This window comes from Odocoileus virginianus, unplaced genomic scaffold (genome assembly GCF_023699985.2).
Source record: "Odocoileus virginianus isolate 20LAN1187 ecotype Illinois unplaced genomic scaffold, Ovbor_1.2 Unplaced_Contig_21, whole genome shotgun sequence".
In the NCBI taxonomy this organism is placed as follows: domain Eukaryota; kingdom Metazoa; phylum Chordata; class Mammalia; order Artiodactyla; family Cervidae; genus Odocoileus; species Odocoileus virginianus.
Window position 1 is genome coordinate 1,425,052 of NW_027224338.1, and position 27,482 is coordinate 1,452,533.

The window sequence follows — 27,482 nt, forward strand, 5'->3', positions numbered from 1 at the left end:
AAGCCTTCAATACACCTGCTTTTGAACTTAAGAACAGGGAACTCTCAACAAGTATAACAAATACAAAAAGTCCTTCAGTTTCTCATTATGTGCTGTTAAAAGAGGTGGAGTGGGTTAAGAGAGAATAAGATGAGAAGAGTGAAAAGGGGTGAAAAGCAGACAGAAGAGGTAAGGGACCAGAAGAAGGCTATGGAGAGCACAGCCAGCGTCCCAGAAGCAGGAGGTTGAGTTAGGGACGTAGAGGAGGTAAATGATGGCTGTAGATCATAGCCCTGTTTACTTGAACTATTGGATGAACTAAGACTCCCAAGTCTTCTGTGGCTCTAATGCTTCAGGCTTTAAAGCTAGAATTCTTCAGAAAGGGCATGTGTCAGAAGCTCCTCTCACGATCTCACCCCCTGTCCCACATTGGATCCTGATGTTCCTATACTCTACTCTTTCAGCCTAAAGACCAAATTGTGACATCCTTCTTAAATGAGAAATACATAGGATCACCAAGTTTAGAGGAGATCTCCAGAAACAAAAGGCATTTCTCATTCAGACCAAGCATTTTAGAAGCAATCTCCAACAAAGTGGAATGTCTTTCCATCGATACATATGGCCTGGCTTTGAATCATAGAAATCATTTTTGGGTGTTAAAGTAAAACTATTTATGTTTTAAAAATCAAATGAGTTGCTTGAGTTCTTGCCAGGATGCAGGACTGTAATTTCTTCTTCAGATGCACCAAGAATTGTCCCTTTTCCTCCCTTTGAACTTCTCATCAGCCAAAACTGGTTATGGCACCAAATCCCTAGTAGCCCAAGTATGGTTTGGGATTTATTTCACAAGTGTGTCTTGGACAGGGCTTCTGGCAAGAATGTCACATTACATTTTCAAGTAACACCTTTTAGAAATGCAGACAGATTACATGGTGTATTCAAGGCTCAAATGAGCAGAAGTGGCTCTGTGATGATTTGTAGCCTGTAAAAATCTTAAAAAGTAGCTGCTCTCTTATTATAATTCATTTATGTAGTTTTGTACATCCTAAGTTCTCATTGTATTTCAGTTCATTTTCTATGTGGGATGTGAGTGTGATATGGATTTGTTTTAAACACAGTTACAAGTACTGTAACTTGAACTTGCTGTAGTAGTTGGGGACCTTTGCATTATTTTTTTTGTGTGAAGATTGTGTTGCGGGGGGGCTCTTCCACCCTAAAACCAGGAGACAACTGGGTATCTCTTTGCTAATTAGATGTCTCAGTACCAAAGACCTGCTGCGAACTTGTTAAGCCAGTGAGGAGGCAGTTTTGTTTTTGGTTCTAACAAGGTGTTTCCAGAAAACTGGGCTTCTTCCACTAATGAGATCTAAGATGTTCAGCAACCTCACAGCTCTAAACTCTTTCACATCCTTCCTTAGCCCCCATCCCCACCCCAAAGGTTTCAAAATGGCAAAAGAAGCATTTTGTAGTTTCTGGATGAGGAAGTTATTTGAAGATTATTTCCCTTCTCCTCTTCTTTAAATAGTCCTTTAATGCTGCAAACCCGTTTTTGTCTGGCAGTAACACTCTCCCTACTTTTTAATTGCCAGGAAGGAAGAATGATCAGGAATATATCTGATTATGTAATTATTTGCATCTGTGCAGTTGACAACACTAGTGTTAGTCAAATAAATTGCCAATACCATGTTATCTGAAGTCTGCCCCTGCCACAAGGCTACTTTACTATCTGTCCGAGGTGAAGACTTATTTCCTCTAAGCAGCCACAGCCAAGAAGCAGCAGTGGTCGGCTCCTGGCCCAGTTCATGTCCACCATTAGTGTTGTTACACAGATTTTATTCTTCATTCCTCATCCCTTGTTTTATTATTCGCACTTAACCATTGAAAGGTTCATATGTCTTCAGCATATGCCTTCCTGAGTTCCTGAGACCTTAGGTCTTTTCAGAACCCTTTGTCTATCATGGAACATGAACTGCAACAACAGGAGGAACAGTGAAGATACATCCTTGTAAACCAGTAGAAAATTATACAAGGGTACCTATACCACACACTTAATATTGGCATAACTAATGTGATGGTACCTGGTGGGATTATTTTTGAGTGGCATCGTATCTGTCAGTCATTATAAGGGAAAGGCATGGTCTGTTCGAAGGGTAAATTTTGGTCTGTGACAGAGGAACAAGGCAGGAGTGAAGTTTGGGGTTTGTTAAAAAGAAACTCTAGACTCACGTCCAAACCACAAACAGAATGCTGTTGGTGTAGGGGAGGCAGATGGTTTGTGCATTGAGCTGCTATGGAGTGAATGTGTCTTGGACATTTTCCTTGACTCTTCGAGCTACATGAAGATTACATTTATTGAAAGCCATTAGTCTGTATTTGGATGAATGAGTGACTTCACCACACACAATCATAAGGTCAATCTTCTGGTGTCTTAATACCTGTAACAAGAAAATCTTGACATCTGGGCTTTTGCAGGAATATCACAGAGATGAAGCCAAGCATGTGCACCTAAATCAACCTCTTCCCTCTTGAACTTGATGACTTATGTTGGAGATTGATTGTCCTACGTTTTCTCTTCCAGGTGATCATTTGAAAATCTGTCTCCAGGGTTATACCTGCTGCTCTCAAGAGATGGAGGAGAAGTACAGCCTACAAAGTAAGGAGGATTTCAAAAGTGTGGTCAACGAACAGTGCAATCATTTACAAGCTGTATTTGCCTCCCGCTACAAGAAGTTTGATGGTATGTATTGGAACTTTGGTCTCAGTAAGTGTAGTCATTTACTTATTTATTTATAGCCATGTTGCTTGTAGGATCTTATTTCCCTGACCAGGCATTGAACCTGGACCACGGCAGTGAAGTACTGTGTCCTAACCACTGGATGGCCAGGGAACTCCCTTGAATTCACTTTATACCTTTTAGTCAAGCCACATCCATGAGCTGCCAGTGAAATTTGTACAGTTGCTTCTCCCTGAGCGCCCTTCTTCTCTCAGTGCTCATTTTCTCTCAAGATGCTCTCTTTCCTGGATCCCAGGGGCAAGTGAGCCTTACAGTTTTAGTGCTAGAATCCTTCCAGATACACTAGGATCTGTATGGTATGGTAGCCATTATGGAAATATGGTCACAAGAAGCCAAGGAAGAGATTAAAGTAGTTTAAATGCTTTCATTTATTTTCTTGGGTGAACACACAATAGTGTTGTTGACGCAAGTCACTTACAAAAAAGCTTTCTAATAAAAAACAGGCATCTGAAAACTTAGCCAAAATAACCATAGATATTCTGCAGATGCTGGACTTCAAATTTAATTTCAAAATGGCTCCCCTAAAGCCAAGCAGAATTCCTAGAAACCATGTAGAACATAGGATTAAAGCTCAGCTCTCGAGTGTCCATGCAGCGGCGACCCAGAGGTAGCTCCTGGGCTCTAGTCTTCAGTATACTGGGCTCCATCCAGGGCCTCATTTTAGCTGGAACTTCAGTGGTTCAGATGGTAAAGAATCTGCCTGCAGTGCAGGAGACCTGGTGTTTGATCCCTGGGTTGGGAAGATCCCCTGGAGTAGGACATGGCAACCCACTCCAGTATTCTTGCCTGGAGAATCCCCATGGACAGAGGAGCCTGGTGGGCTGTAGTCCATGGGGTCGCAAAGAGTCAGACACGACTGAGTGACTAACACTTTGAATTTCACACTTGGTCTATCTATGTGACACTTGATCTTAGCCAAGGCCAAGAAGCAATGGTCTATACACATCAAAGCCACAAACAAACCCATTTCAGTCCTCTGTGCCAAATACGGATTCTCAGATGCACACTTCATCTTTTCAGAGTGAAGAAATAGTCAATCTGAGTTATATGAGAGGGACTTCAACAAACCTGAAGCAATGTAATAGATAACAGACTTTCAAAACTAGAGTTACATGGTCCCAAACACCTCAGGATTCCTTTCTCTGGTGCTGTTCACTCAGTCTGAAGATTGTTGTGAAGTAGACTTTAATTTTAATAGAAATGATTTCCTTTGTGCCTGTTGTAAAGGCCATTCTAATTACATAGTACCTTTGAAGCATGCTTTTCCTGACATTCTGTGTGGTGAAGAAGTACAAGGCAAATTTTCAAGATGTGAAATGTCTTTGAGCATTTCTGCAAAGGGCTCATTACCATGGTGAGAAGTGGGACTAAATTAGATTTGATCTAGCTGATAAGGCAGTCCCCAGTTAAAGAACAGGTTGTATTTCAAATGTTGGCTTTGAGATTCGTTACTTGAAACTGATAACTGATTTAATAAGTGTTAGTAGGTTCCCAGGCTACATGACAAATGCATAATTAAACTGTAATATAGGTGAACTAAATTTTTCTATGTACCGATTTTTGTGCCCACTTTCCCCAACACTTTGTGTGAGGAATTATGCTTAGTCTGTATCTCCTTTGCCTAAATAGATGGAAATAATTTATATATTTCTGTATCCTGTTGACATCACGTGAAGATGAGTGTTACTGGCAAAAGACATCATTAGACCACCTGTGTCTCCTGGTCACTAAATTTATCAGTATGATCATTGAAAAGAATGGTATTCTCTTGACTATGGCATTTCCCATTCAAGACAATAACTGAGAAAAAACTTAGAAAGATAGACAGTCATTTTTCAAAACATGGGATGCTAGTAATTAAAAATTACCACTTGGGGGTTTACTAATGGGACTTAAAAGGGAAAATTCCAGCTCTTTAGAAGTGGCTAGCCTGTTTGTCGGAGAAGGCAATGGCACCCCACTCCAGTACTCTTGCCTGGAAAATCCCATGGATGGAGGAGCCTGGTGGGCTGCAGTCCATGGGGTCGCACAGAGTCAGACACGACTGAGCGACTTCACTTTCACTTTTCACTTTTACACACTGGAGAAGGAAATGGCAACCCACTTCAGTGTTCTTGCCTGGAGAATCCCAGGGACTGCGGGGCCTGGTGGGCTGTAGTCCATGAGGTCACACAAAGTCAGACACGACTGAAGCGACTTAGCAGCAGCAGCAGCCTGTTTGTAGCCTGCTGGAGTGGAGATGAGGCTGTTAACTTCCAAGGTCACTACCTCCAGATCACCACATTTCTTATTAGACATGTGTCCTGGTGTGGAGCACAGACATTTAGTGATTTCTCTTGCTGATGGGCCTGCTGGTTTTGCTGTTCTTTCCCCTTCACATTCCCCATGGTTTTATAGCATTATTCATATGACTCCAGTGTGTAGTTTTTAAAAAGCCATACAAAGAAACTTTATCAGTAAGTGTTAACATATGTTTTTTTAAAAAGTAGAGAAAAACAGTTTCTCTTGCCCATCCCTACCAGCCTTCACCTTCACTATATGTGTTTAACACTGTTTCTTTGTCAGTTTTCAAAACTGGCCATGAAAAATGATTATGAAACTCCAGCTTGTTTCTTCTGACTTCACATTAGACTATGGCATAGACAATAAAGGTAGGCGGCATAGATTTAAATTATTTTGAAGGTGTAGTAGCTAAAATGTGTTTGACCTGCAGATCAGAACAGAGCTTGGATATTTTGCTTCCCCTCCCCCTCCAAGTTAGGTCTTCTGAGACAATTAACTGCTTCTATATGGTAAAAGTTGATTGGTAGCCAAGAAACCATAATCTGGTGGGTGCTGCATTTATTGATTGATTTTTAAGGTTGGCAGTTACGACCTGCCAGTGCTCCACAAGGCCTAAGGTGATGTTGAGTGAAGTTGTACAGAGGCTGTTGTGACTCTCAGAAATTCAAGGGTGGGGTGATTTGGTCACCACCTTTGTAAAAGCCAAACCAAGGGTTATTGATGTGAATGGAAGGCAGGAAGTTGAGCAGAGTAACAAGATGGTGACTGGAAAGACAAAATGGGGCAGCAGGGTGGCACAAAGAAGGCTAGTGATAAGTACTGAGAAAATAGTGAAGGACACATGGGAACAGGGGAGGTCAGACTACTTCAAAGAAGCATCTTTGGCCATCTCCAAGCTTACAGTTTAAATTCAAAGTGACTATCCTGAGCTCAGGCAACTTCCTCTATCATCAAAGCCTCAGTCATGTTTATGAGATACCACGTTTTTCTAAAGCAGGAACAAGTGTTTTTTATAACATTTTAAATAAAAACAAGGTTTTTTGAGGCTTTTCAGGAATTCACCCTTTTTAACCAGAAAGCATCCAATTATCATACTGCCTCAATGAGCTCTGGGCAGAGTCCAAGCACCAGCTCTGGCGTTTTGGAATCAGTTAGTCCCATTATCTCTAAGGTCCATTGTTCTACACCTTTAATTTTCTATTCTTTGCACCTGTACAGTGCATAAACCAGTTTTTAAGTTGTAAACTCTCCCCATGTGTGTTTTGAGACCTGACTGAAGTACAGAACTTCCTTAGGCATCAGTTCCCCCACCCACACCCCCTTTCTCAGATATCCCATGTATTAAACCAATACCTCTGAGTTTAGGACTCATCTTTGTATTCTCCTATACTTTAATCTACTCTTTGACTTAGAATGTTCAATACCAGAAATCTACTATCCTGGGCTAGAGACATGGAGCCAGACAGAGTTAGCTGCTCCCCCTCTTGGTCAGATCTGGGAATTTTTCTTTTTTTTTTTTTGAAGTATAGAACTGCTAATTAACATAGCTGAATCAGTTGTCTCATAAATATGCTAATCAGATACTTCGTTCAGGGGGCTTTGAAAGAATTGCTTGGCAAAAGGAATAGAAATAATAGAAGTAGGGCATAATCCGTGTTTGGGGACCACAACATAAAGACCCGCCCCCAAATGTCACATTTTGTGAGGCTAGTTGTTTTTAAAAGAATCAGAGCTAAATCAAACAACCCAAATAGATTAAGAAGATTAGAGCTGCCATGTTAAATGTATTTTCAAATGACATAGTAAAAATGATGGGAACAACCACAAAGATAGATTCTTACTTACAGACTCCCCAAATCAAATTATTTGCATGTTGTTTTGCAGGTTCAAAAAGACTTTTTAAGGAAATTGCAGTGTTGTCTGATGGTAATCCATTGGGGAAACTGCTTTCCTTTGCCATTGTGGGAGCAAATGTAGCAACTTTGGGCAGGAGGCGGAGCCTACCGAGTTATCAGCCTGGTTGGTTCTGCTGTGAACCCACTGTGACCTGGGGCAATTAACTGGTCTCAGTTTTCCCATCCATAAAATGAAGGGGTTGAGTTGGATGTTCTGTAAAGACCCTTTCAATTCTACAAATTCTGTGAATCTTCTAAACATGTGACCAGACCAGCTGCTTCAGTGAAAGGTCTTACAAGATGTTAATTAGGCGTCTGCATGGTCCCCTCTATTTTCCTCCTATCATTTCTTAACCCTCCGCTACTTTCACCAGGTCTTTGAAAACCCTCTCATGGGCCTGAAGCTTGTTAACTCGAATAATAGTAGAAATGTTCTGAATTAGCTTAAAACGCACATAAAAGAAATAATTGTCTGTCCCATCTATCTGAAGAGTGCTTCATGTCCTGCTTTTGTGAAATGATAGAAAACAGGAGGGTTGGAGAGCTTAAGTGAAGGGTGGCCACTCTTCAGATTGAGCCAAATTTGTGTTTTAATCACTGACTAAAAATTCTCCGTGGTTCATCCTGGCCATTACTTCATTAGACCAATAGGCAAAGCAGTGTGGAGATTCAGCGAGTTGAAGGCATTCGAATTCACATGCCTATGAAAAACAAATATATAGCCAACTAAACTTCATGGCCATTAGCTAAGCTGAAATTTCTGAAATTTTCCTGACCCCTGACCATAAGTATTTTTCAACTGCATAGTTCTCTTACTGTCCTTTGCAAGGCCATACCAACTTACTAAAGACTTCCTGGGTCTTTAGTTTAAGTCTTAAACATCCTTAAGATAGATGTGTCATGGAAATATGTAACATACCCAAACCATAGTGTTGTTTTTAAGCCTTATCTCGGGTTTCATTCATTAAGATGTCTTTTTTAAATTTGTTGCTTCTTAAAACTTATATTAAAGTACAGCAGGCAAGATGAATAGCCACAACAAGTACAGAAAAAGACATGAGGCCTCTGGCCTTCCTGCAAATGCAGTGTTCCTTTCAGATCATACTGTGCTTGGAAAGCACTGCTACTCTGTTTTCCAATTCTGTTTTCTTTGGTTTTTTCCCTCCATCCAAAAGAGACTAAAACGCTGGGTATTTTTCCTAATTCTTTGATAATCTCTCTGTGAAACGTGACTAGAACGAGCCACTACCAGTTTACTGTAATCAAATCAAGAGCTCAGACAAAACACACTCGTTTCTGTATTGACAAAGGTTTTCTGCCTTTTGAGCTGTTATCTCAGGTGTGACCAATTGTGACTGTGGTGTTGGTGCTATCATTGAAAATGCCTGTGCCGCTTTCAGAGAGCCCCTGAGCACTCTCTCTTTGGGCCTCTGCTATTAGCTGTGGCTTCAACAAGAAGCAGCTGATCTGTTTGGAGGCAAGTAAATACACAGAAGAGCTTGAGCCAAACTGCTTTTATCTGTTTTTGTTGGTTCATTGTGCTTTGAGCCTGGGAGTTGAGAACCTTGTTGATCATCTCTGCTCACCCTTTTTTTCCATGCGTCTATCTGTCCTGGCAAAGAAAAGGGCTTATTTGATCTAGCAGTTATTCTGATTGACTGAGAGAATTCCCAAGCCATTCAGGCCTTTCTTGTTCATTGTCCTGGCCCACCTCCACCACCCCCCCCCCCCTCGCTCTCTCTCTCTCTCTCGCTCTCTCTCTCATAATAAAGGGGACTCAAGCAGGGAGTGCTCCATGGGCACACCTTTTCTGTAGGTCACTTTGGCGTGTGTCAGACGTGTCACATAGGTTCATTCATACCCTTTGAGTCAATAATTCTGCTTCTAGGTATTGATCACAAGGAAAGAAAAATCTGCATACAGATTTATGTACAGGAATGTTGTACATACATTAATTCCTGTACATACATTAATGAAAAATAGGAAATCAGTCTAAATGTCCCATAGTGATTACATTATGATTTGCCCATATAGTGTCATAGCATGCAGTGGCTAAAAATGATATTTCTGGAAGCTTTTTAATCACATCGGAAATGCTAACCATACAGTGTTACGTGAGAACAGGGTATAAATACAGTATGACTTCAACCGTGTGACAACACATTCCTTCATAGAAAAGACAGGAAAGAAATTCAATAAACCATTGTTGTTCTCTCAATGGTGGGATTATGGGTAATTTTTATTTTCTTTATACCTTGCCATATTTTCCACATTGCTACAACTTCAAAGGAATAGTTTGTAGGAAAAAACAGTATTTTTTAACAAAAAATGTAAGAACTGCTTTGGTGTTTTGCCACTTTTGGGTTATTTTCAGCATCATGATACTCACTGTAGACAATTAGGAAAAAGTAGGGAAAAATGCGTTGAAGCCTTTAAGTTGGATGAATATGATAAGGGAAAAAGTCATTTTTGAAAGCATGAGGTGGATTACTTTTCTGATTATGTCACTGCAAAATTGGAATGAACAAAATTGAGAATCATTGAAAAACATCATGCTGATTCCCCAATATCCCACTGTCACCATTGTATACCTCATCTTTTTTTGGTCAGGTAGATAATGTATATATGTACATAGAAATCAGAATCATAACTGATTATGCTACTGTGCATCCTTAATTTTCATTTCATATATTAGATCATGAACAGATAGACCATATCTGAGGCTTGTGTATAAGGTCATATCATATAATAGACGTGGAGATTAGTATATGGAGTACTTGAAACACTACTCCAGCCTCTTTCTTTTCTTTTCTTTTTTTTTTTTTTTGGTTGGAGGTTTCTTAAACCTGCCCCCATGGGCCCTTCTCAGCAAGAAGGGATACAGCTGTGCTAAGGTGACTTGGCTAGCTGGTGCTGGGAGGATCATTACTAGAAATGGAACAAGGTCCAGGGGAAGGGCTTACAGCTCTGAGCCTTGTGTCCTGGGCCAAGTTACCCGGAGAGAGAAAGGAAAGGAGCTTTAGCATTCAACATGCATTAACTACTGAAAGCAACCTTGGGAAGAAAGGGCTGCTCCTACTGTGGCTGGATCCCCCAGCCCCTTTCATATGTTAACAGCCCCTAATAAGGGCCGCAGCTGGCAATGGCCTTGTCATCCTAGGAGAGGTCCATTGTTGGGCGATAGCTGATGAACATTAGTCAAGTACAAGTCCTTTTAGTGCACCATGCCCTCACTAGCAGGCACTCCTGAGGAGGGAGATTATGCCAAGCTGGAGGACAGTGCCTGTTAAAAACTTAACATGGATTTGGCCAGAAAAGCAAGACAGAGGAGACAGTCAGAAGCCAAAGTTTCAGTTTGGTTTGGTCAGTAAAATGCTTGTTTAATCTGCCCCCCCACCCCCGCCTCCATTTGTAAATGCCTGTGTTAGCTGTTCTTCATCAAATACTTAAGGTCTTGGGTGAAAGCATGGATAGCTGAGTTTTCTTAACTGTGAGAAGTATGATTTGTAGCATTTATCAGAAGGTTTCTTTCTCAGGAATTTTGTGGATGTGGTAACTTACTGTTTGCACACCACACCAGGGCTGTGAAATAAGGCCTTTTACAGTAAAAAGGAAATTAATCCTTATATGTAAAAGGCAGCTTCCTAATAACATAAATACAAGGGGGTAATTTATAGCACCAAGCAAATGGATTGAATAGAAAGGGCCCCCAGTCTCTTCAGGTCACGGGTTAATTCTAGAATGCATTCTAACTCATTAATCAATAGCCGGTCAATTGTTTATAAAGTAGTAACTAATGGCATTTAATAGCAGAACTGAAGGCCTTTTGACCCATTTCAAGAATTTTGAATGTTTATTTGATGCAAGACAAGTGGCAGTGGATAGAAGTTCCAAAAGCACACGATGTTCTTTTTGTAAAAGACAGGATATTTACATAGAAAACTTTTATATGGAAAAGTTTTGCCTTTTCACTCTGGTAGTTTTTCCCATCTTGAATGGGTACTACTGACAAGAAGAATAATCACGTTTAAAAAAAGGAATAATCACATGTTAAAGGTGGAAAATAGTCCCAGTCTCTTAGCTCAACCCTTGCACTGAGCTGCTTCTGGCAAAGAACATAGGTGAACTACATGGGGGTGGGGCATTGACCTACTGTTTCTGAATTCCTAATTTTCCTTTCCGTAATTCTTTGCCTTGATCTTTTTGTACTGGGTTAACCAAAAAATTTATTCAGATCTCTCCATACTATCTTGCAGGAAAACCTGAATGACCTTTTTGGCCAACGCAATATATATATATGTGCTATATGTGATATTCTGTTGTAGTATCATGTGTAATCTCTTCCTTGGATCTCTCCATCCCATGTTTTTCACTCAGGAGTTGCTCCACTCTTGTGGATGTCTGGGACATTTTACAGCATTGGAAGCTACAGCCATTAAGCATCTTTATCTCTGGCTAAATTGCTCCCAGTTTTATAAGGTCTTGGGTCTTAACTGTTTTCCAGCAGCTTTGGCTTAATTTATGTTCCCCCAAGATCGATAATATTTGACTCTGCCAAGAAAGATAAAAACCAGCCTTGAAAGTTTTTTTTTTAATGATTGTAGATATAAAGAAACTCTAAAGGTGACAATATCATTTCATATATCATGAATGGTGTCCATTTATTGAGCAGCTATTATGTGCGAGGCATGATCCATAATGAAGGGAGCAGTGATAGTTCCATTTAATGGAGGAAGATGCAACAGGCTCGCTGAGGTTTAGATCTTCTGTCCCATCAAAGTCACACAGCTCATAAATGAGAGGTCTCATGCCTTTCCCGCTGTGTGATGTTGCTTTAGATCCTGGCATGTTACACTGTTTATTTCCATTCCTGTGTTAAGTGGTCATTCATGAGCCCTAGGTGTAGCAGCTGTTTGATCCTTAGAACATAAACCCTTAAGCCCCCAAACTGAAAATTGAAGGAGAAATAAACCCTGATCAGAGACACCGTATTTCTCAAATGCTTATAAACTGTCTCCTCTCTGACTCTTCTTTCGGACACCAATAGCATCACTTAAAACTGACTCCCTGAGCAGCATTTTTCATGAACATAAGCAGTTCCTACAAGGGAGATCGGATTTCCAATTAATTCAGCTTCTGATTGTGGTGGAACTCTGGTTGACACTGCCCCTGACTGGTTCTGTTTTACCCACCAGCTGTCGTATAATTGGCTTTAGGCATAATGTTTATGAAAGAATGATTGCTAGGTATCTCAGGCCTGCACGGTTTTTCTTCGGGAGTTAATATCTGATTTGAATAATGGGGTAGGAAGTAGAGATGAGCTTTGCAACAATGAAGTTGCTATTAATGGCTGGGGACTATGTCCTGAATGTCTAGTTTGTGTTTGGTACCCCACTGTAGAAGGAAATGTAGGAAGAGAGGGGGATGGGGATGTGAAGGAATCTACAAGAACATATGAGAGCTGCCAGTTAGGTAAGAGGAACAGATGCAAACGCTTTCCTCCCCGCTTTTTTCCTTACAGCAAATTGTGATGCTTTGATTGGTATTGTACCTAATTGGTATGGATTTTAGAATCTAAATTATATTTGCCATCCTTAAAAGATCTCTTTGAGACAAAAAACATAGGTGGAATAGTCCCATTTACCAGGCTGATAAGAACATGTCTGGGGCTTCCCAGGTGGTGTTAGTGATAAAGAACCCACCTGCCAATGCAGGAGACATAAGAGGTGCAGGTTCGATCCCTGGGTCAGGAAGATTCCCTAAAGGACACCGCAACCCACTCCAGTATTCTTGCCTAAAGAATCCCTTGGACAGAGGAGCCTGGTGGAGCTCCTCCATGGGGTGACAAAGAGTCAAACACGACTAAAACGACTGAGCAAGAACATGTCTAAGGAAGGACCCTTGGTGGTCCAGTGGCTAAGACTTCACACTAACAATCCTGCATTTGATCCCTGGTCCGGGAACTTGATCCCACATGTTCCATCTAAAGAGCCGACATAAGTACAACTAAGACCAAACACGGCCAGATAAAAACTAAATATTTTTTTTAAAAAGAACAGGTCTAAGGAGAGATGAGGTTGAGTCTCTTGGATCACTTGACTTTTGTTCTGTTGACTTTGTAGGTGAGAAATAGATGAAAATAAAAACTTGCTATATGAAATGAAAGATTAAGGATTTTATAGATGCTTTAAAAATCTCTGGTGCCTCCATAAAACCATGTGCAGAAAGTAGCAGGATAGTAAAGGTGAATTGGATGGAGAAAATTCATCTTCCTAGAAACTTTCATTACAGTCTGCTTGGGCAGGAATGTTAAGATGCATGGCAAAACCATGTGCTTTGATTTGAGCACATAGCAACCACTTGGTACATACTTGTCAAATTGCATAGTTTGGAGAGATCAAATTATCAGATTTCTAACTCCTTATATCAGTGTTATAGAATGTCTATATATAATCCACTCAGCCTTTATATTTGCAAGTTATGACCACACTAAAGAATCTTTTAAAATGTGAAGAAAAGGAAATCAATTTTCTGAATGGTTAAATGAATTAGAGCCTGATATGTATGAAAACTAAACTCTGAAAAATATAAGCTAGCATCACACACACACACACACACAAAACCTTCCTAGACAGAATTTGAGTCCTGGGAAATAAAGTCCATTGTGGTATTAGGTAGGGAACATGCTGTGGTAAAATCAGATCCGTTCTCTGTTGGATCATTGATCTTGTACCTCAGTGTAGCTATATAAATATCTCTACACTGACCCCCACAGGCTTTTGACACAAATGAGGAAGTCTTGAGAATGTTTTATTTTTACCATAAACTTTTCAGTGTCTTAGTGATTCTTTGACCTCGAACACTTTTAAGCCTAAAAAAATAAACTCTGGCTTTTCATAGTAGTATTCAGTTAAAACCAAGCTATCCATGCCATTCTGCCCCCACCTTTAAAAAGAGAATTCATTAGAAATGTGAGTATTCAGAATTATTTAATGAGTCATGAGAGCACAAGTCAAATCATTCTCAACTTCCCATTTCTACAGTAAATGATGTGTGCCAATTTTATGAGCAATATAGTGAAAATCCAGTATAGGGAAGGACCTATGCTTGTCTTTGCCATCCACTCTTTTGGATGGTTGAAATATTAGTACCACTGGGTTGACACAAGTTTTCCACATTGATAGCAGTGACCAGGCTTTATTTTTCCAGTATGTGAGAGCCAGCGCCACTTGGCAAGGATGCTAGTGACTCAAGGACGGTATGGCAAGTGGACCAGCTGACGTTTAATGTCTTTTCTCACTCCAACTTTCCCCAACTTTAACATCTTAGAAAAATGCTACCTCCATCCTGACTCTCAGTTTCAAGATACTTCCACATAAGGAAATTCACCCTCAACCACCTTCAAGAAATGACCCCTAAGAATGCAACAAAAAAAATGAAAACCCAATTTATTGGAAATGTATTTTCTTCTAATTAAAGCATTAACCCTTACCCTGAATGCTTCACATTCAGCACAGTTCCTGAGCTGGTGATGACTGCTAGTGAGAGGCAAAATGGGATAAGTTTCATTGGGAGTCTTTTTTTAAAAAATTTATTTATTTTTTTAATTGAAGGGTAATTGCTCTACAGAATTTTGTTGTTCTCTGTCAAACCTCAACATGAATCAGCCATATGTCCCCCACTTCTTGAACCCTCCTCCCTTCTCCCTCCCCATCCCACCCCTCATTGAGAGTCTTGATTCTCAAACTGTAGGGTGTAGCAGAGTCCCAGATGGCTGCCCCCTCCCCCCGGGGTTTCTGATCCAGTAGGTTTAAAGTGGGATCCAGGAACTTGTGACCCAGTGATGTCAATGCATGTCTATACCATGGGACCACAGTTGAGAACCATTTGGGATCTTGCCGAGAACGAGAGTCCTTCCCAGGTACCTGATAGCTGTAACTCTTTTCATATGGTTCCCCTAGCTCCTTCTGTACTTTATGTCCTTTCAGGGAGTGAATTTTGGTAAAAATGCCAGGCTGTACAGTATAATGGGGATCTCCCTTTCCCTCACTGAAGAAAACCCAGGAAATAAAAGGCAAACAGTAGAGAAGGGTTTTGTAGTGCTATTGCAATTTGATAAGCTCACTAATGTTCTTCTGGCTTTGAAGGAGCTGTCTTATTTTTCTTTCTGCTCCGCGTTCACTTGGAGGCAGCTTCTATCTTGATGCAGTCCTTATATTTTGCTTTGGTATTTATTACATTTCCTGCTTATAAAAGTGATACCATGAGGTGTTTATTTTTATACCAGACATAGATTCTTTCAGAATGATTAATGTTGCAGAAGACTGTTAACTCCTCTTTTCAATGAACTTCCTGAGAAAAGATTCAGGAGAAACTAATTTACTATTTGTATTTAAGAGATTAAGTCTTTAACATTTAGGCTGTGGGAGTATGTGATGGCCAAAAAGTAAATCTGGGAAGGGGGGGAACAGGTATTCTTTTTTCCCTATTTATTTTCCTGTGTTACCTTATAAATATACCAGATCTGTGGCTGAATCTGCTATGCATTTCATTTCTGTCTTTCTGGACTGGAAAGAATCTCATGGTGTTACTGTATGAATCCTTTAGGAACCCAAGGCCGCTTTGGTTACCCCAATTTATGCTGATGTCACAGGGAATACCTGAGAACTTCTTTTCTTGCTTGTGTGGGGTGTTTCATTATGTTTCTTGGCCTCAAGCATTTCTCAGGCAGTTTTCTTATATGTCATGTAGATGTAAGAAGGAGAAAGGCGGTTAAAATCATGTCTAAGTAAACAGCACATCTTGAAAACACCTATCCTGGTGTCAGGTTACAATGAGGAGGCCTTATTCACTTCGGTTTAGATTCTTACAGTAAAAAGTTCAGGGAAACTTTACGTGTTCATTTTTGTCCAGTTCTTTATTTACCTTGTGACTGACTGAGAAAAGGAGGGAGAGAGGGAGACAGTTTTATATTGAGTCCTGAGAAATTATTGGTTTAAAGTTTCTTTTTTTATGTAAGTGTCTTTGTGACATAGGTTTCCTTTCATTGGCAAACTATCAGAGTTGCCAAATTCCCCCCAAAGAAATCCACCCTATATACAAGCATGTTTTCCAATTTAATATCAGAGCTTCTTTTTTCAGTTTTCAGATTTATCTGAAAAGCACTCCCATTATTTAGTTATTGAGAACCCTGTCTGTTTTGGATTTGTGTCTAGAATTCTTCAAAGAACTACTTGAAAATGCGGAGAAGTCCCTGAATGACATGTTTGTGAAGACATACGGCCACTTGTACATGCAGAATTCTGAGCTATTTAAAGATCTCTTCGAAGAGTTGAAGCGCTACTACGTGGCAGGGAACGTGAACCTGGAGGAAATGCTGAATGACTTCTGGGCCCGCCTGCTGGAGCGCATGTTTCGCCTGGTGAACTCCCAGTACCACTTCACAGACGAGTATCTGGAGTGCGTGAGCAAGTACACAGAGCAGCTTAAGCCCTTTGGAGACGTCCCTCGGAAACTGAAGCTCCAGGTCACTCGTGCATTTGTGGCAGCCCGCACTTTTGCTCAGGGCTTAGCAGTTGCAAGAGATGTAGTGAGCAAAGTCTCAGTGGTAAGTACTGTTTACATTCTATGTTATTGTTTTGTTTCATGTTAAAAAACAGTCATCTTTTCTTTCTCTCCCCTCTTCTCACCTACACTTTGTCCTGATACATGAGCATTGTATCGCTGTAAACAATACAGTGATGAACATCTTCATATATTGTCCTCATTCTTTTCATGGTTTCCTTGGTAGCCATTCTTAGAAATGTGCGCTACCTGCTCTTGACTTGATGGCTTTGCAGAATTATCAGGAAAGAGAATGAAATTGTAGTATGCGGGAGAGAACAGATGCAATGGACCATTGTTTTCCTCATTTGTAAATTACAAGAATCAGATGAGACCAGTATTTTTCACAGTGTTTGGAGCCAGCTAAGGGGGTACCTCAGGGGCCTTCTTGACAGGAGACAAGGGAGATGCAGACTTAGTGGACAAGATTCTGCATCTGTGCCTTTACCTCCTGGCTGCCCTAGGAAACCTTTGCTCTCAGTTTTATGTAGTAGGGTTTTTTGTTTGGTTGGGTTTTGTTTTTGCTTAGGTTTTTTTTTTTTTTTTTTTTTTTTTTTTGGTTGCACCAAGTGGAGTCTTCGTTCCCCAACCAGGGATCAAAACCATGACCCCTGCAATTGGAAGCATGGAGGCTTAACCACTGGACCACCAGGAAAATCCCTGTAGTAGGATTTTGAGCAAAATTTCAAGGAGGGAAAAATTCTATGCCTCCTTCACCCACCCCCTCCCCACGGTGAAATTTGCAAACGTTTTGAAGGCCTTTCCGCCTCTACCTTTCTGTGACTCAGTGCCAATGAAGACAGACTATTCCAGAGCAAAGTTATCTGTGTAGGGCTGATCTTAGTGCTACTACCATTAGACCCTCAAAGGGTCATACCCAGACAACATGGGCAGACCAGGATTCATGGCTCCCCTGATTATAGAGGAAACTTAATTTAACAGAGTGAAGATAAAGAATTATGTATTGTGAAAATTAAGTGCTTATCAGACGTTTTGTTTTAGCGTTGCATGGTGTATTAATTGATTGGTTGCATTCATTTTTACAGTTGTGTGTGTTCATTTTCCCAGCCATAAAATGACAGGAAACAATTCTTTATAGCACCTTGTTCATTCCTTTCCCTCCTGATATTTTCATCATAAATTGCAAAAAAAAAGAAATATTGGGGCATAGGAGAGTTGGGTGGGAGCAAGTAGGGAGATGATGGTTATAATTAAAGGAATAGCCTGGTTCCTGAAATTCTGCCCACCCCAGCACCCATTATTAATTTTGGAGATGCTCATGTCAGAGCCCCTAAACAATGCATAGTGAATCCAGATCAAAGTTATTGACATCATAGTTCCCCTCACACATCTGCCCTCTTTCAGCGATTCCTTGCATTTATCCTAAGCTGAGTAGCCAGTAAGGCACTGCTGTGTGATTTTGAATGTCTGTGTGCATGTGCGTGTGCATGCCAGAGAAGGACTAGAAAACCCTTTGCAAGTGTTTTAAAGTGGTTTCTTTACATTAACCTCCCCCTTCCCTTTGAGTTTATTCCTGTGAAGAAGGACCAGGCTGACACAAGCTGGCTGTGGTGTTGGCCTCACTTGGCAAGGTTGGGGCCCCTTAGAGAACTGAGATTCCAGAATCCCTAACTGGAGGAGGAAGGTGGTGGTCGGAACAAGGAAGCAGGTTAGAAGCTTGAGGGCTAGAAGGCTAGTCTTCGTCACGCCACCTCCCAGAGGAGAGAGAAATGAACACTTGCAACTTCCCTGTGTTGCATTTGTCTTGACATAGTTTTCAGAATTAACTGTGGGCAATCAGCAAGACTGACCATTACCCCCTACTTACCTATGCAGTAAACAGTATGTGACCCAAAAGGAAATAATCACAATTTCCAATGTTGCTTTTGATATGAATTTTTTTTAAGCAAGAACGAAATTTCTGTGTACCTTAGTTTTGACAAGTTGTTTAAGAAAGTTACTTTTCAAATAATGACCCTAGATTTTTTCAGAATTGATCCCTATTCTGTATTCTCATGTCTGCCTGAGAGATATTTGCATTATTTTGTGAGGATGCAATGAATACAAGCTGTAGAGCTCAATTTACTTTGAGCAAAACATTATTTGCCAATTGTTTAGTGGAAAATACTGTTATGACTTAAAACATTTTTTATTAAAATATAGTTTATTTCCAATGTTAGTTTCTCATCTACAACCAAGTGATTCAGTTACACACATATATATATACACATACACATATTTTTCATATTCTTTTCCATTATGATTTATCCCAGGATATTGAATATAGTTCCTTGTGCTATACAGTAAGACCTTGTTGTTTATCTATTTTATATATAGTAGTGTGTATCTGTTAATCCCAAACTCTTAATTTATCCCTCCCCCATTCCCTTTTCCCTTTGGTAACCATAATTTTGTTTTCTATGAGTCTGTTTCTGTTTTATAAATAGGTTCATTTGCATCTTCTTTTAGATTCTACGTATAGGTACTACCATATGGTATTTGTCTTACTGTCTGACATACTTTACTTAACATGACACTCTCTAGCTCCATCCATGTTGCTGTAAATGGCATTGTTTCATTCTTTTTTATAACAGAATAGTATTCCATTAAACAGGTACCACATGTTCCTTATCAATTTGTCTGTTGATGGGCATTTAGGTTGCTGCCATGTCATGGCTATTGTAAATGATGCTGCTATGAACATTGGAGTGCCTGTATTTTTTCAAATTAGAGTTTTTGCCATAAATAAGCCAAGGAATGAGATTGCAAGATCATGTGGTAACTGTTTTTGGTTTTGTAAGGAACCTCCATATGGGGCTTCCATGATAGCTCAGTTGGGAAAGAATCCGCCTGCAGTACAAAAGACCTGGGTTTGATCCCTGGGTTGGGAAGATCTCCTGGAGAAGGGAACAGCTACCCACTCCAGTATTCTGGCCTGGAGAATTCCATGGACTGTATATAGTCCATGGGGTTGCAAAGAGTCGGACACAACTGAGCGACTTTCACTTTCACTTTCCATATGGTTCTTCATAGTGGCTGTACCAATTTACACTCCACCAGCAATGTAGGGGGTTCCTTTTTCTCCACATCCTCTCCAGCATTTATTATTTGTAGACTTTTTAATGATGGCCATTCTGACTGGTGTGAGGTGGTACCTCATTATAGTTTTGATTTGCATTTCTCTCAACAATTATTGAAGGTGAGCATCTTTTCGTGTGCTTATTGGCCATCTGTGTGTCTTGCTTAGAGAAATGTGATTATTCTAAATGTTATGCTTATAGTTAGAAACCTTAAAGAATAATAATTTTGCTTCATTACTGAGCATCTTCTCAACCTAAGGACTGACTTGAAATCAAACTCTTCAACTAGGTTGAGTTGTATCTAAATTATGTAATAATAAGACACTCAAGTATGAAATCAGTTTCTAAAACTGCCAAAACACAAATTATGTAAAAATCTATCATCTATGTAATGTTTCTTTTTAGAAGGTTGTAAATTCATTACATTTGTTTTTGGACTATGACTACCAGTTCAACAGAGATTTTCATTTAAGGTGTAGTGTGTATTTAAAATTGAAGATGTTGAAGAAACTACATTTGATTAATAAGTAAGCTCTAACAGTTTAGGGACTCAGGGAATGTTTTTTCATATAGATTCCCACCCCTGCCAACTGTTATCCAGTTGTACTTTACAGGTGGACTAGAACAACCCAAGAAGTAAATATTTCCTTCTTTTAGTATCCAGTAGAGTTAATTACCTTTTTAAAGAGACCCACCTCACCCACTTCATCTAACAAGAGGTTTGTAAAGTCAAATATGAAGACCATTGCGGTCTTGGGGCTAGTTATTGCTTACTTAACTCAGAGATGTTCCCACTTTCTCTTCATTATCATATGCCCTGCTTTTCCAGTTTACTTGTGCAACAAAAGGGTTGCGGTTATGTGTTGAGCAATGATTTGATTGTCACTAAGCCTTTTAAAGGCCATTAGCACCAGCAGGCTTAACTGACGGCAAGAGAAGTCACTTCTTAAAGTATACTTGCCTTGCTTCAGTTTTTCTGGGCACAGACATCCAGAGATTTCAGCTTACTCCGTTGAGCTTTGCAATTCAAACTGCAGAAAAGTTCCTTTAATTAGGAACAGATGGTTCAAGAATACCCCGGTGCTCCACATTTTTGTATTACTTATTCCGTCTTTACTTGTCATGGTTCATGATACATTTCTTATTTACCTGCTTGCAGCAGCAGTTTTGCCTGGAAGGATGAAGTCTGTTGTGGTCTTTCAAAAATGCACAAGTGGTTACATGCACCATGAAAATCAATAGCTCCTATGCCAAAGAGAGTTGCATTCTCATGGTTTCAATTAACACTGACATAATGGGGCTATGTCTACACCCCCACCCCAAACCACGGGGACTATAATTAGAAATCAGTGCCTTAGCATTGTGATGTCTAAATTACTATCCTGCCTTGAAAACGAGATCCATTGATCCCTCTTCATTTCTGTCGATTTGCAGTGCACCAACACCTACAAGAGTACTATACAAACTATTTTTCCATTTTCCCAAATTTTTAAAATGAGCAGTACAAAAAAGCTTTCAAGCGTACATATGTATTGAGCCCTTAAGATTCTTTTTCAGTCACAGTCTTAAAGACTAGAATTGCAAAGAGGAAGGAGGGATGTATATATATATTCTCTACACTATAATATATACAGAGGTAGAGATGAGGAAGGTAGGGGTATGGGAAGTGTCACAGAGTAAAGATTCTCAAAATGGTAATAGAGCCTTCTACAAGGGGGAAATACAAGGATGCTTCAATTTAATCACTAAGTTATGTCTGACTCTTTGTGACCCCATGGACTATAGCCTGCCAGGCTCCTCTGTCCATGGGATTCTCCAGGCAAGAATACTGGAGTGGCTTGCCATTTCCTTCTCCAGGGAATCTTCCCAGACCCCAAAATTGAACCTGCATCTCCTACCTGGCAGGCGGATTCTTTAACCACTGAGGCACCTGGGAAGCCCCTTGACTTATCATTAACAAGTCTAACTAAAAACACAACAACACTTATTTTCAAGCATTTCTGTAGTTGCAGTTTTACCTACCATGTGGCCTAAATACTCTTGTATGGATTCTAGCTTATTTCATGCTTTATGTTACATCTTTGAAATTCTACTATTAGGGAAATAGGAGCATCTTCACCTTCTTTCTTTGCACGTGTGTGTATTGAATCCAAAACTAGTTGGGAAATTGTTGAATAAACCCTTCACATCTCACAGCGTGTTTGGGTTCCCCATCTTTTTCTTTAACCATAATTTGGAAAACAATTTCCTGTTATTTTTATTTGGTGCTTATGTTACCAAGCAACAGATAAAAATCTAGACCCTTTCTGTTTGTTCAGTACTATTGGCAGCACAGGGGAAAAATGTTGTAGTGAATGTATGTTAGGAACTGGAAGAAACTAGGAGGAAATGTGTTTTTAACTTGAGTGCCGCATGTTGACTGCCATCACTGTGTAATGTGGCTGAAGGCTCGTTCTGAATTACTGAAATGAAATCCAGGCTGTGTGAAGAGCTCGGCTCCAGCATTTCTCTTTTTTCAGGTGGCTTGCAGTAGTTTTTAATGTGGTGTTTTGAAAATGCAGGTTATTTGGTAGAAAGTCCTGATCTATATTAAGAGAATCTTTGCAGAGAAAAGGACATTTCTGCAAAAGCTTTTTATAGCAGAAATGGCATGCGGATGTCATGTTAAATATATATTCTGAGGAAGGTAGGAACGAGTGTTGTCAAGAGTCTTTACTAAGTTAAAGAGTCTTTACTAGTTAAAAAGGGAAATGAGGATCCCCCTGCCCCACCCTGACGGACTTTTACCATAAAACAAACTAGCAGCTAAGATCTAAATGCTTGTTTATCTTACCATTTAGAAACACCTTAGTCTTGAGGGGCTTCCCTGGTACCTCTGTTGATAGGAGACCCTGGTTCAATTCCTGGGTCGGGAAGATCTCCTTGAGAAGGGGTAGGCCACCCACTCCCGTATCCCTGGGCTTCCCTGGTAGCTCAGACAGTAAAGAATCTGCCTGCAGTGTGGGAGACCCGGGTTTGATCCCCTGAGGGAGGATATAACACCCCATTCCAGTATTCTTGCCTGGAGAATCCCATGGACAGAGGAGCCTGGTGGGCTACAGTCCATGGGGTCACCAAGAGTCAGACACGACTGAGCGACTAAGCACAGCATAGTCAGTCTTGAGGATTTCATAAGGCTTGTAAATTGGCTATTAATATATTGTCATTATGCTCAGTAGCTCAAATTGATTTTGATTTGCATTAATAAATATTGAGTCCAGATGATGTTCCCTTTCTTTTAGGTCCCCCAAAGTAAACAAACTAAGCCATCCCATTCTTCTATAAATAATGTCCAAAACTGCTTCTTATGCTCAGCCAATAAAGAATCCACCCTGCAATGTGGGAGACCTGGGTTCGATCCCTGGGTTGGGAAGATCCCCTGGAGAAGGGCATGGCAACCCACTCCAGTATTCTTGCCTGGAGAATCCGCATGAACAGAGGAGCCTGGATGGGCTACAGCCCATGGGGTCACAAAGAGTCGGACACGACTGAGCAACTAAGCACATGCAAATAATATGTCATGTTCTAGTAGAGACCGATCATCTCTGCTACATTTGGCTGCTAGTTTTTCAAAATGTGAAAACTTTGGCAAAATATATATTGTTTTTGGTTTTGTTCAAGTAGCCTCTTTTCTCTCCATGTCTACCAGTGTTTACTTGAGCTTTTGAGTTCTTTGTATCTCGACTGCTGATGAATATTTTCTTTCTCACCCTGTAGCACCTTGAAGCATTCTAAAGATATAGCATTGAGTGCATGAGTCATTAATCTTTGTTAAAAACTATGTCATCTCATCCGTAGTGTCCAGTCATACACTGTTCCATGTAGAACAGTTGCATCCTAACTTGTTCTCCCACCTTAAAAGCTGGTGAATAAATTTGAAGCCTGCAAATTCTCATTAGAAAATATCCAGCCCCAGAGCTGAGATGGTCACTGTGTGTGGATACCCTGTGCTAAATCATGGAGCTGTGGAGAAGGGCCAGCCCCATGGGCTTCCCTCAAGGTTCCTATGTAATCTGTTACTCAAAAGATACACATTAAGGAAATTCAACGTACCTGCTCCCAGACAAAACTGCCCGAGTTCAAATCTTGGCCATTTACTGGAAGATCTTGTGTCTATTCCTTAATCTCTTTGGGCCTCTGCTTCCTCGTCTGTGAAATGAGATGATAATATTCATCTCCTATGATTAGTTCGAATCTTAAATGAGTTAATACGCATAAAGTACTTTGAATGGAACCTGGCACACATAGTAAGTACTCAATATCATATAAATCTGTGAAATCCAATAAAAGGTATCAGAAAATGAATTCTGACATTGAAGAGAATATTTTTGTCTTGAAGGTTTACACCTCAATCTTCATGATCATGGTGGTTTAGTTGCTAAGTCTGTCCGACTCTTGTGACCCCATGGACTGTAGCCTGTCAGGCTCCTCTGTCCGTGGGATTCTCCAGGCAAGAATACTGGAGTGGGTTGCCATTTCCTCCTCCAGGGGATCTTCTGACCCAGGGATTGAACCCAGGTCTCCTGCATTGCAGGCAGATTCTTTACCAACTAAGCTACGAGGGAAGTCCAACATAGATATTGAATTAAGTATTCTCTCTGAGACCTTTAACCCATTCTTTATGTAAGAGCAGGAAGAGAGGAGTGTATAGTTTTCCTGTTCTTTCCAAAAATCATTTTGAGAAATAACTCTTAACTGCTAAGAGAGGTCTGAAATATCTGACTTTTATAAAAGCCATCATGACTAACTCCCACCCAACTCCTACCCCAGCCCCAGGGATTCTGGAAGTCACAGGTGGACCCAAGAGACCCTTCTAAATAAAAATAAAACATATCAAATGTTAGTCAAGAGCTGTGACCCAAAGGAATAATCAGATTGATCATTTTAAGTGGCATACCATGCCATAGAGAATCAGTACATAAATGAGGATTAAAGAAAGATCTTAGAGTATGGTTACCCCTTTTGTTAATCCCCATGTGGCATGATCTACCACTCAGCCTTGGGTCTTCTGGAGTAAATTACTTCAGTAAGTAAGTTCTTTGAGGACTTCAGAGGAGTAATTGATTTTGAGTGTTATAAGGGAGTAGAATGTGAATGAAGTTGATTTTATATTCAAAATTAATAAATCCCCAGAACAAAGTATGATTTAGTCCACTGTTAAATCTGCCTATGGGTGAAAGGTTTGCCATTGGAATCTTGGCAAGACCATTGAGAGATTGTAAGGGAGCATGGTAGTCCAGAGTCAAAAAGGAGGGCTTGTCCTTGTACTCTGGATTCACCATCCTGAGCTTGGTCAGGTCAGTGAGAGTGGGGACCCAGCACCTGAGGTGGGGTGGTTTTATCACTTCTTCTGGGGGAATGAGCATTGCAGGGGATCCCTATTTCTGTAGTTCTGATGACTGTTTTAAAAGCCTTTGTCTTTTACTGGGGCCTCATCCCACACAAGCGGTTTATTTCCCAGGTTCTGAATTCCCTTCATGTAGAATACTGCATGGTGGTCTGAGTAGTGGTTGGAAGACGAAAGACAGATTTTCTCTAACTTTGGTGTTTCAAATGTCCGTTCTCATCCTAGCTTTCTTATAATTTCCCCGTCTGTCTTCTCAGTCTGGTATTTAGTGTTTCCATAGCATGTTATAGCTGAGTTACTTGTGATCATTTTTAGTAGTTACAGAACAAATCATGTGCAGAACATGAGCCAGCACTTAAAGTATGAAATGGAAAACCTCTGCCAAACCCAGCTTCATAATCTTCCTTTCATAAAACTCTACTGTGTCACTTGGTTTGATCTCTCTTTTTAAAACTTCCATCAACCTATTTAAGGAAAGGATAGTACTACAAGGCCTACTGCCTAAATGATTTAGCTTATAGTTGAACCAAGGATACAGTGAACCCATCCTAGAGTTAAAAAAGAAAGAAGGGGGAAAGGACCTCTTTGACCAAAGTGTTTCTTGAGCACGGTTACGGAGTTTAAATTTTTGCCTATTTCCTAATGGTCTATACCATTTTGAAATTTCTTTTGTGTTTTCTATGGTCTAGAAATTCCTACTTGCCTTGCTACCTAATCAGAAATGCATTCCAGAAAAATCTCTGGCCCATAGTAGGTGACCAGTAACCACTTGTTGACATTTTAGCCCTTTTTACATTGTTTTCTGCTACAAGTCCTTTTTTTCCTAATAAGCATTGTAATGAAAAAAATGTCATGCACTAGCCTGCTTTTCACAAGACATTTTTTTATAACTCTTTACCTCTCCAAAATCCAGCCGTTTTAGCAGTCTCACCAGTGTGGAACCTAATTAAAGATCAGAAAACAAGCAATGTTTAACATTTAAGTTTCATATTATTTTCTTTAAAGAGGCAGCGGCACATGACAGATGTGGGGAATGATTTCAGTGTTTGCTAAGGTGCAGTGCTAGAGTCAGATGCAGCGAAGTGGCTGTCCACAAGTCAATTGTTCTCTCTGGCTTTGGTTTTTTCATCTATTAAATGTGAGAGCTATACTCAGTTGTCTCTAGGGTCTCTTCCAATTCTAAGACTTCTATGATTCTCTGACCACCTCCTCTCCTCCCTCCAGGCTTGTTTGTTCCTCTGTCAAATGAGAGGGTGAAAAAGTATCAAAGTCCTACGTCTCTGTAACTTTAAAGGCATGCTCTTGTTTTCTTGTCCAGAAAACCTAGCTTTCCAGCATGGCTATTCCTTAAGGGTATTGGTTAGCCAAGATTTTACTGTACATTAATACGTGGTTAAAAGGACCCATTTAGTGCCTAGGAAAACATTTGGCACTGGTTAAAACTGTGGAAAAGTCCTAATTCTTCCTAGGGAACCTTGACTTCAGTGTATACAGTTACATCCTGTTGGACAGTCGTCCCCCTTTACACTTGAGTTCTGTTTGAGATAAGAGAGTGTGTGTGTACATCAGATAGGAGCCTAACAGTGTGAAGTTTTTCTCCTGACAGTGTTAATCCCCCATTCCTGTTCCTAAGGCTACTGTTGATAAAGTGGTATCCAAAGTTACACTCCAGAGCAGGTGAAGTGCACTGCTGCACTGCCCTGTGTCCCAGCATCTGTTCCCTGCGGTGGTATCTGCTTTCACAGTGTGTTTGCAGAACTGGTTGGTACTGATAGAGAGGAATGCAGTAATCCTCTGATACTGACTCCAAAAGGGGAGGGTGGGGCCGAGAGACTGAGAAGACCGGACCTCTTGGGGAGCTGCCAGCTCGTGATCCTGGCCATGATCCTTTCTAAGCATTGATGGAAATGAGTGACAGCGTGGGATCAGCTCTTCTATGTCCAGACAATTGCATCCTATAGAAGTGGAAAGATGAAACTAAGTCTCTATCTGCAGACGCCGTTGAGCTCCATCCGATTTCGGCGCCACCTTCATCCTTGCTGCTTCCCTTGCTCATGAACTTTTAGTAGCTCTCTGTGTCCTGCCATATGGTGTCATTTCTGCCTGGTGTCCAAGCCCCTTAATAGCCTGGCCACATACGCAGTCTGTCCTATACGCAGGCAACTTTATTTCCCAGAATCCCTCAACCCCATCATCCACAGTCTGCTCCGTACCATTTATGCTTTTGTTGATTTCACTCTCCCTTCCTTAACTGCAGTATTCTCCCTTCATTTGATCATTTCAATCTAAACCACTTGTGATCAGCAGATGCAAACTATTATACATAGAATGGATAAACAACAAGGTCCTACTGTATGGCACAGGGAACTCTATTCAATATCCTGTTCTGAAACATAATGGAAAAGAATCTGAAAAATATAAATATATGCACAGCTGAGTTCCGCTACTCTACAACAGAAATG

The 27,482-nt window shown here is 40.4% G+C and overlaps 1 protein-coding gene across 1 annotated transcript in view; it reads left to right on the forward strand.

The window, feature by feature from the left end:
* Nucleotides 1–27,482, forward strand: part of GPC4 (glypican 4) — a 107,981-nt gene that overhangs the window by 69,955 nt on the left and 10,544 nt on the right. Inside the window, exons 2-3 of the mRNA XM_020916515.2 lie at nt 2,558–2,716; nt 16,167–16,558. Coding sequence (XP_020772174.2) covers nt 2,558–2,716; nt 16,167–16,558 — 551 coding nt within the window. The remainder of the gene's footprint in view (nt 1–2,557; nt 2,717–16,166; nt 16,559–27,482) is intronic.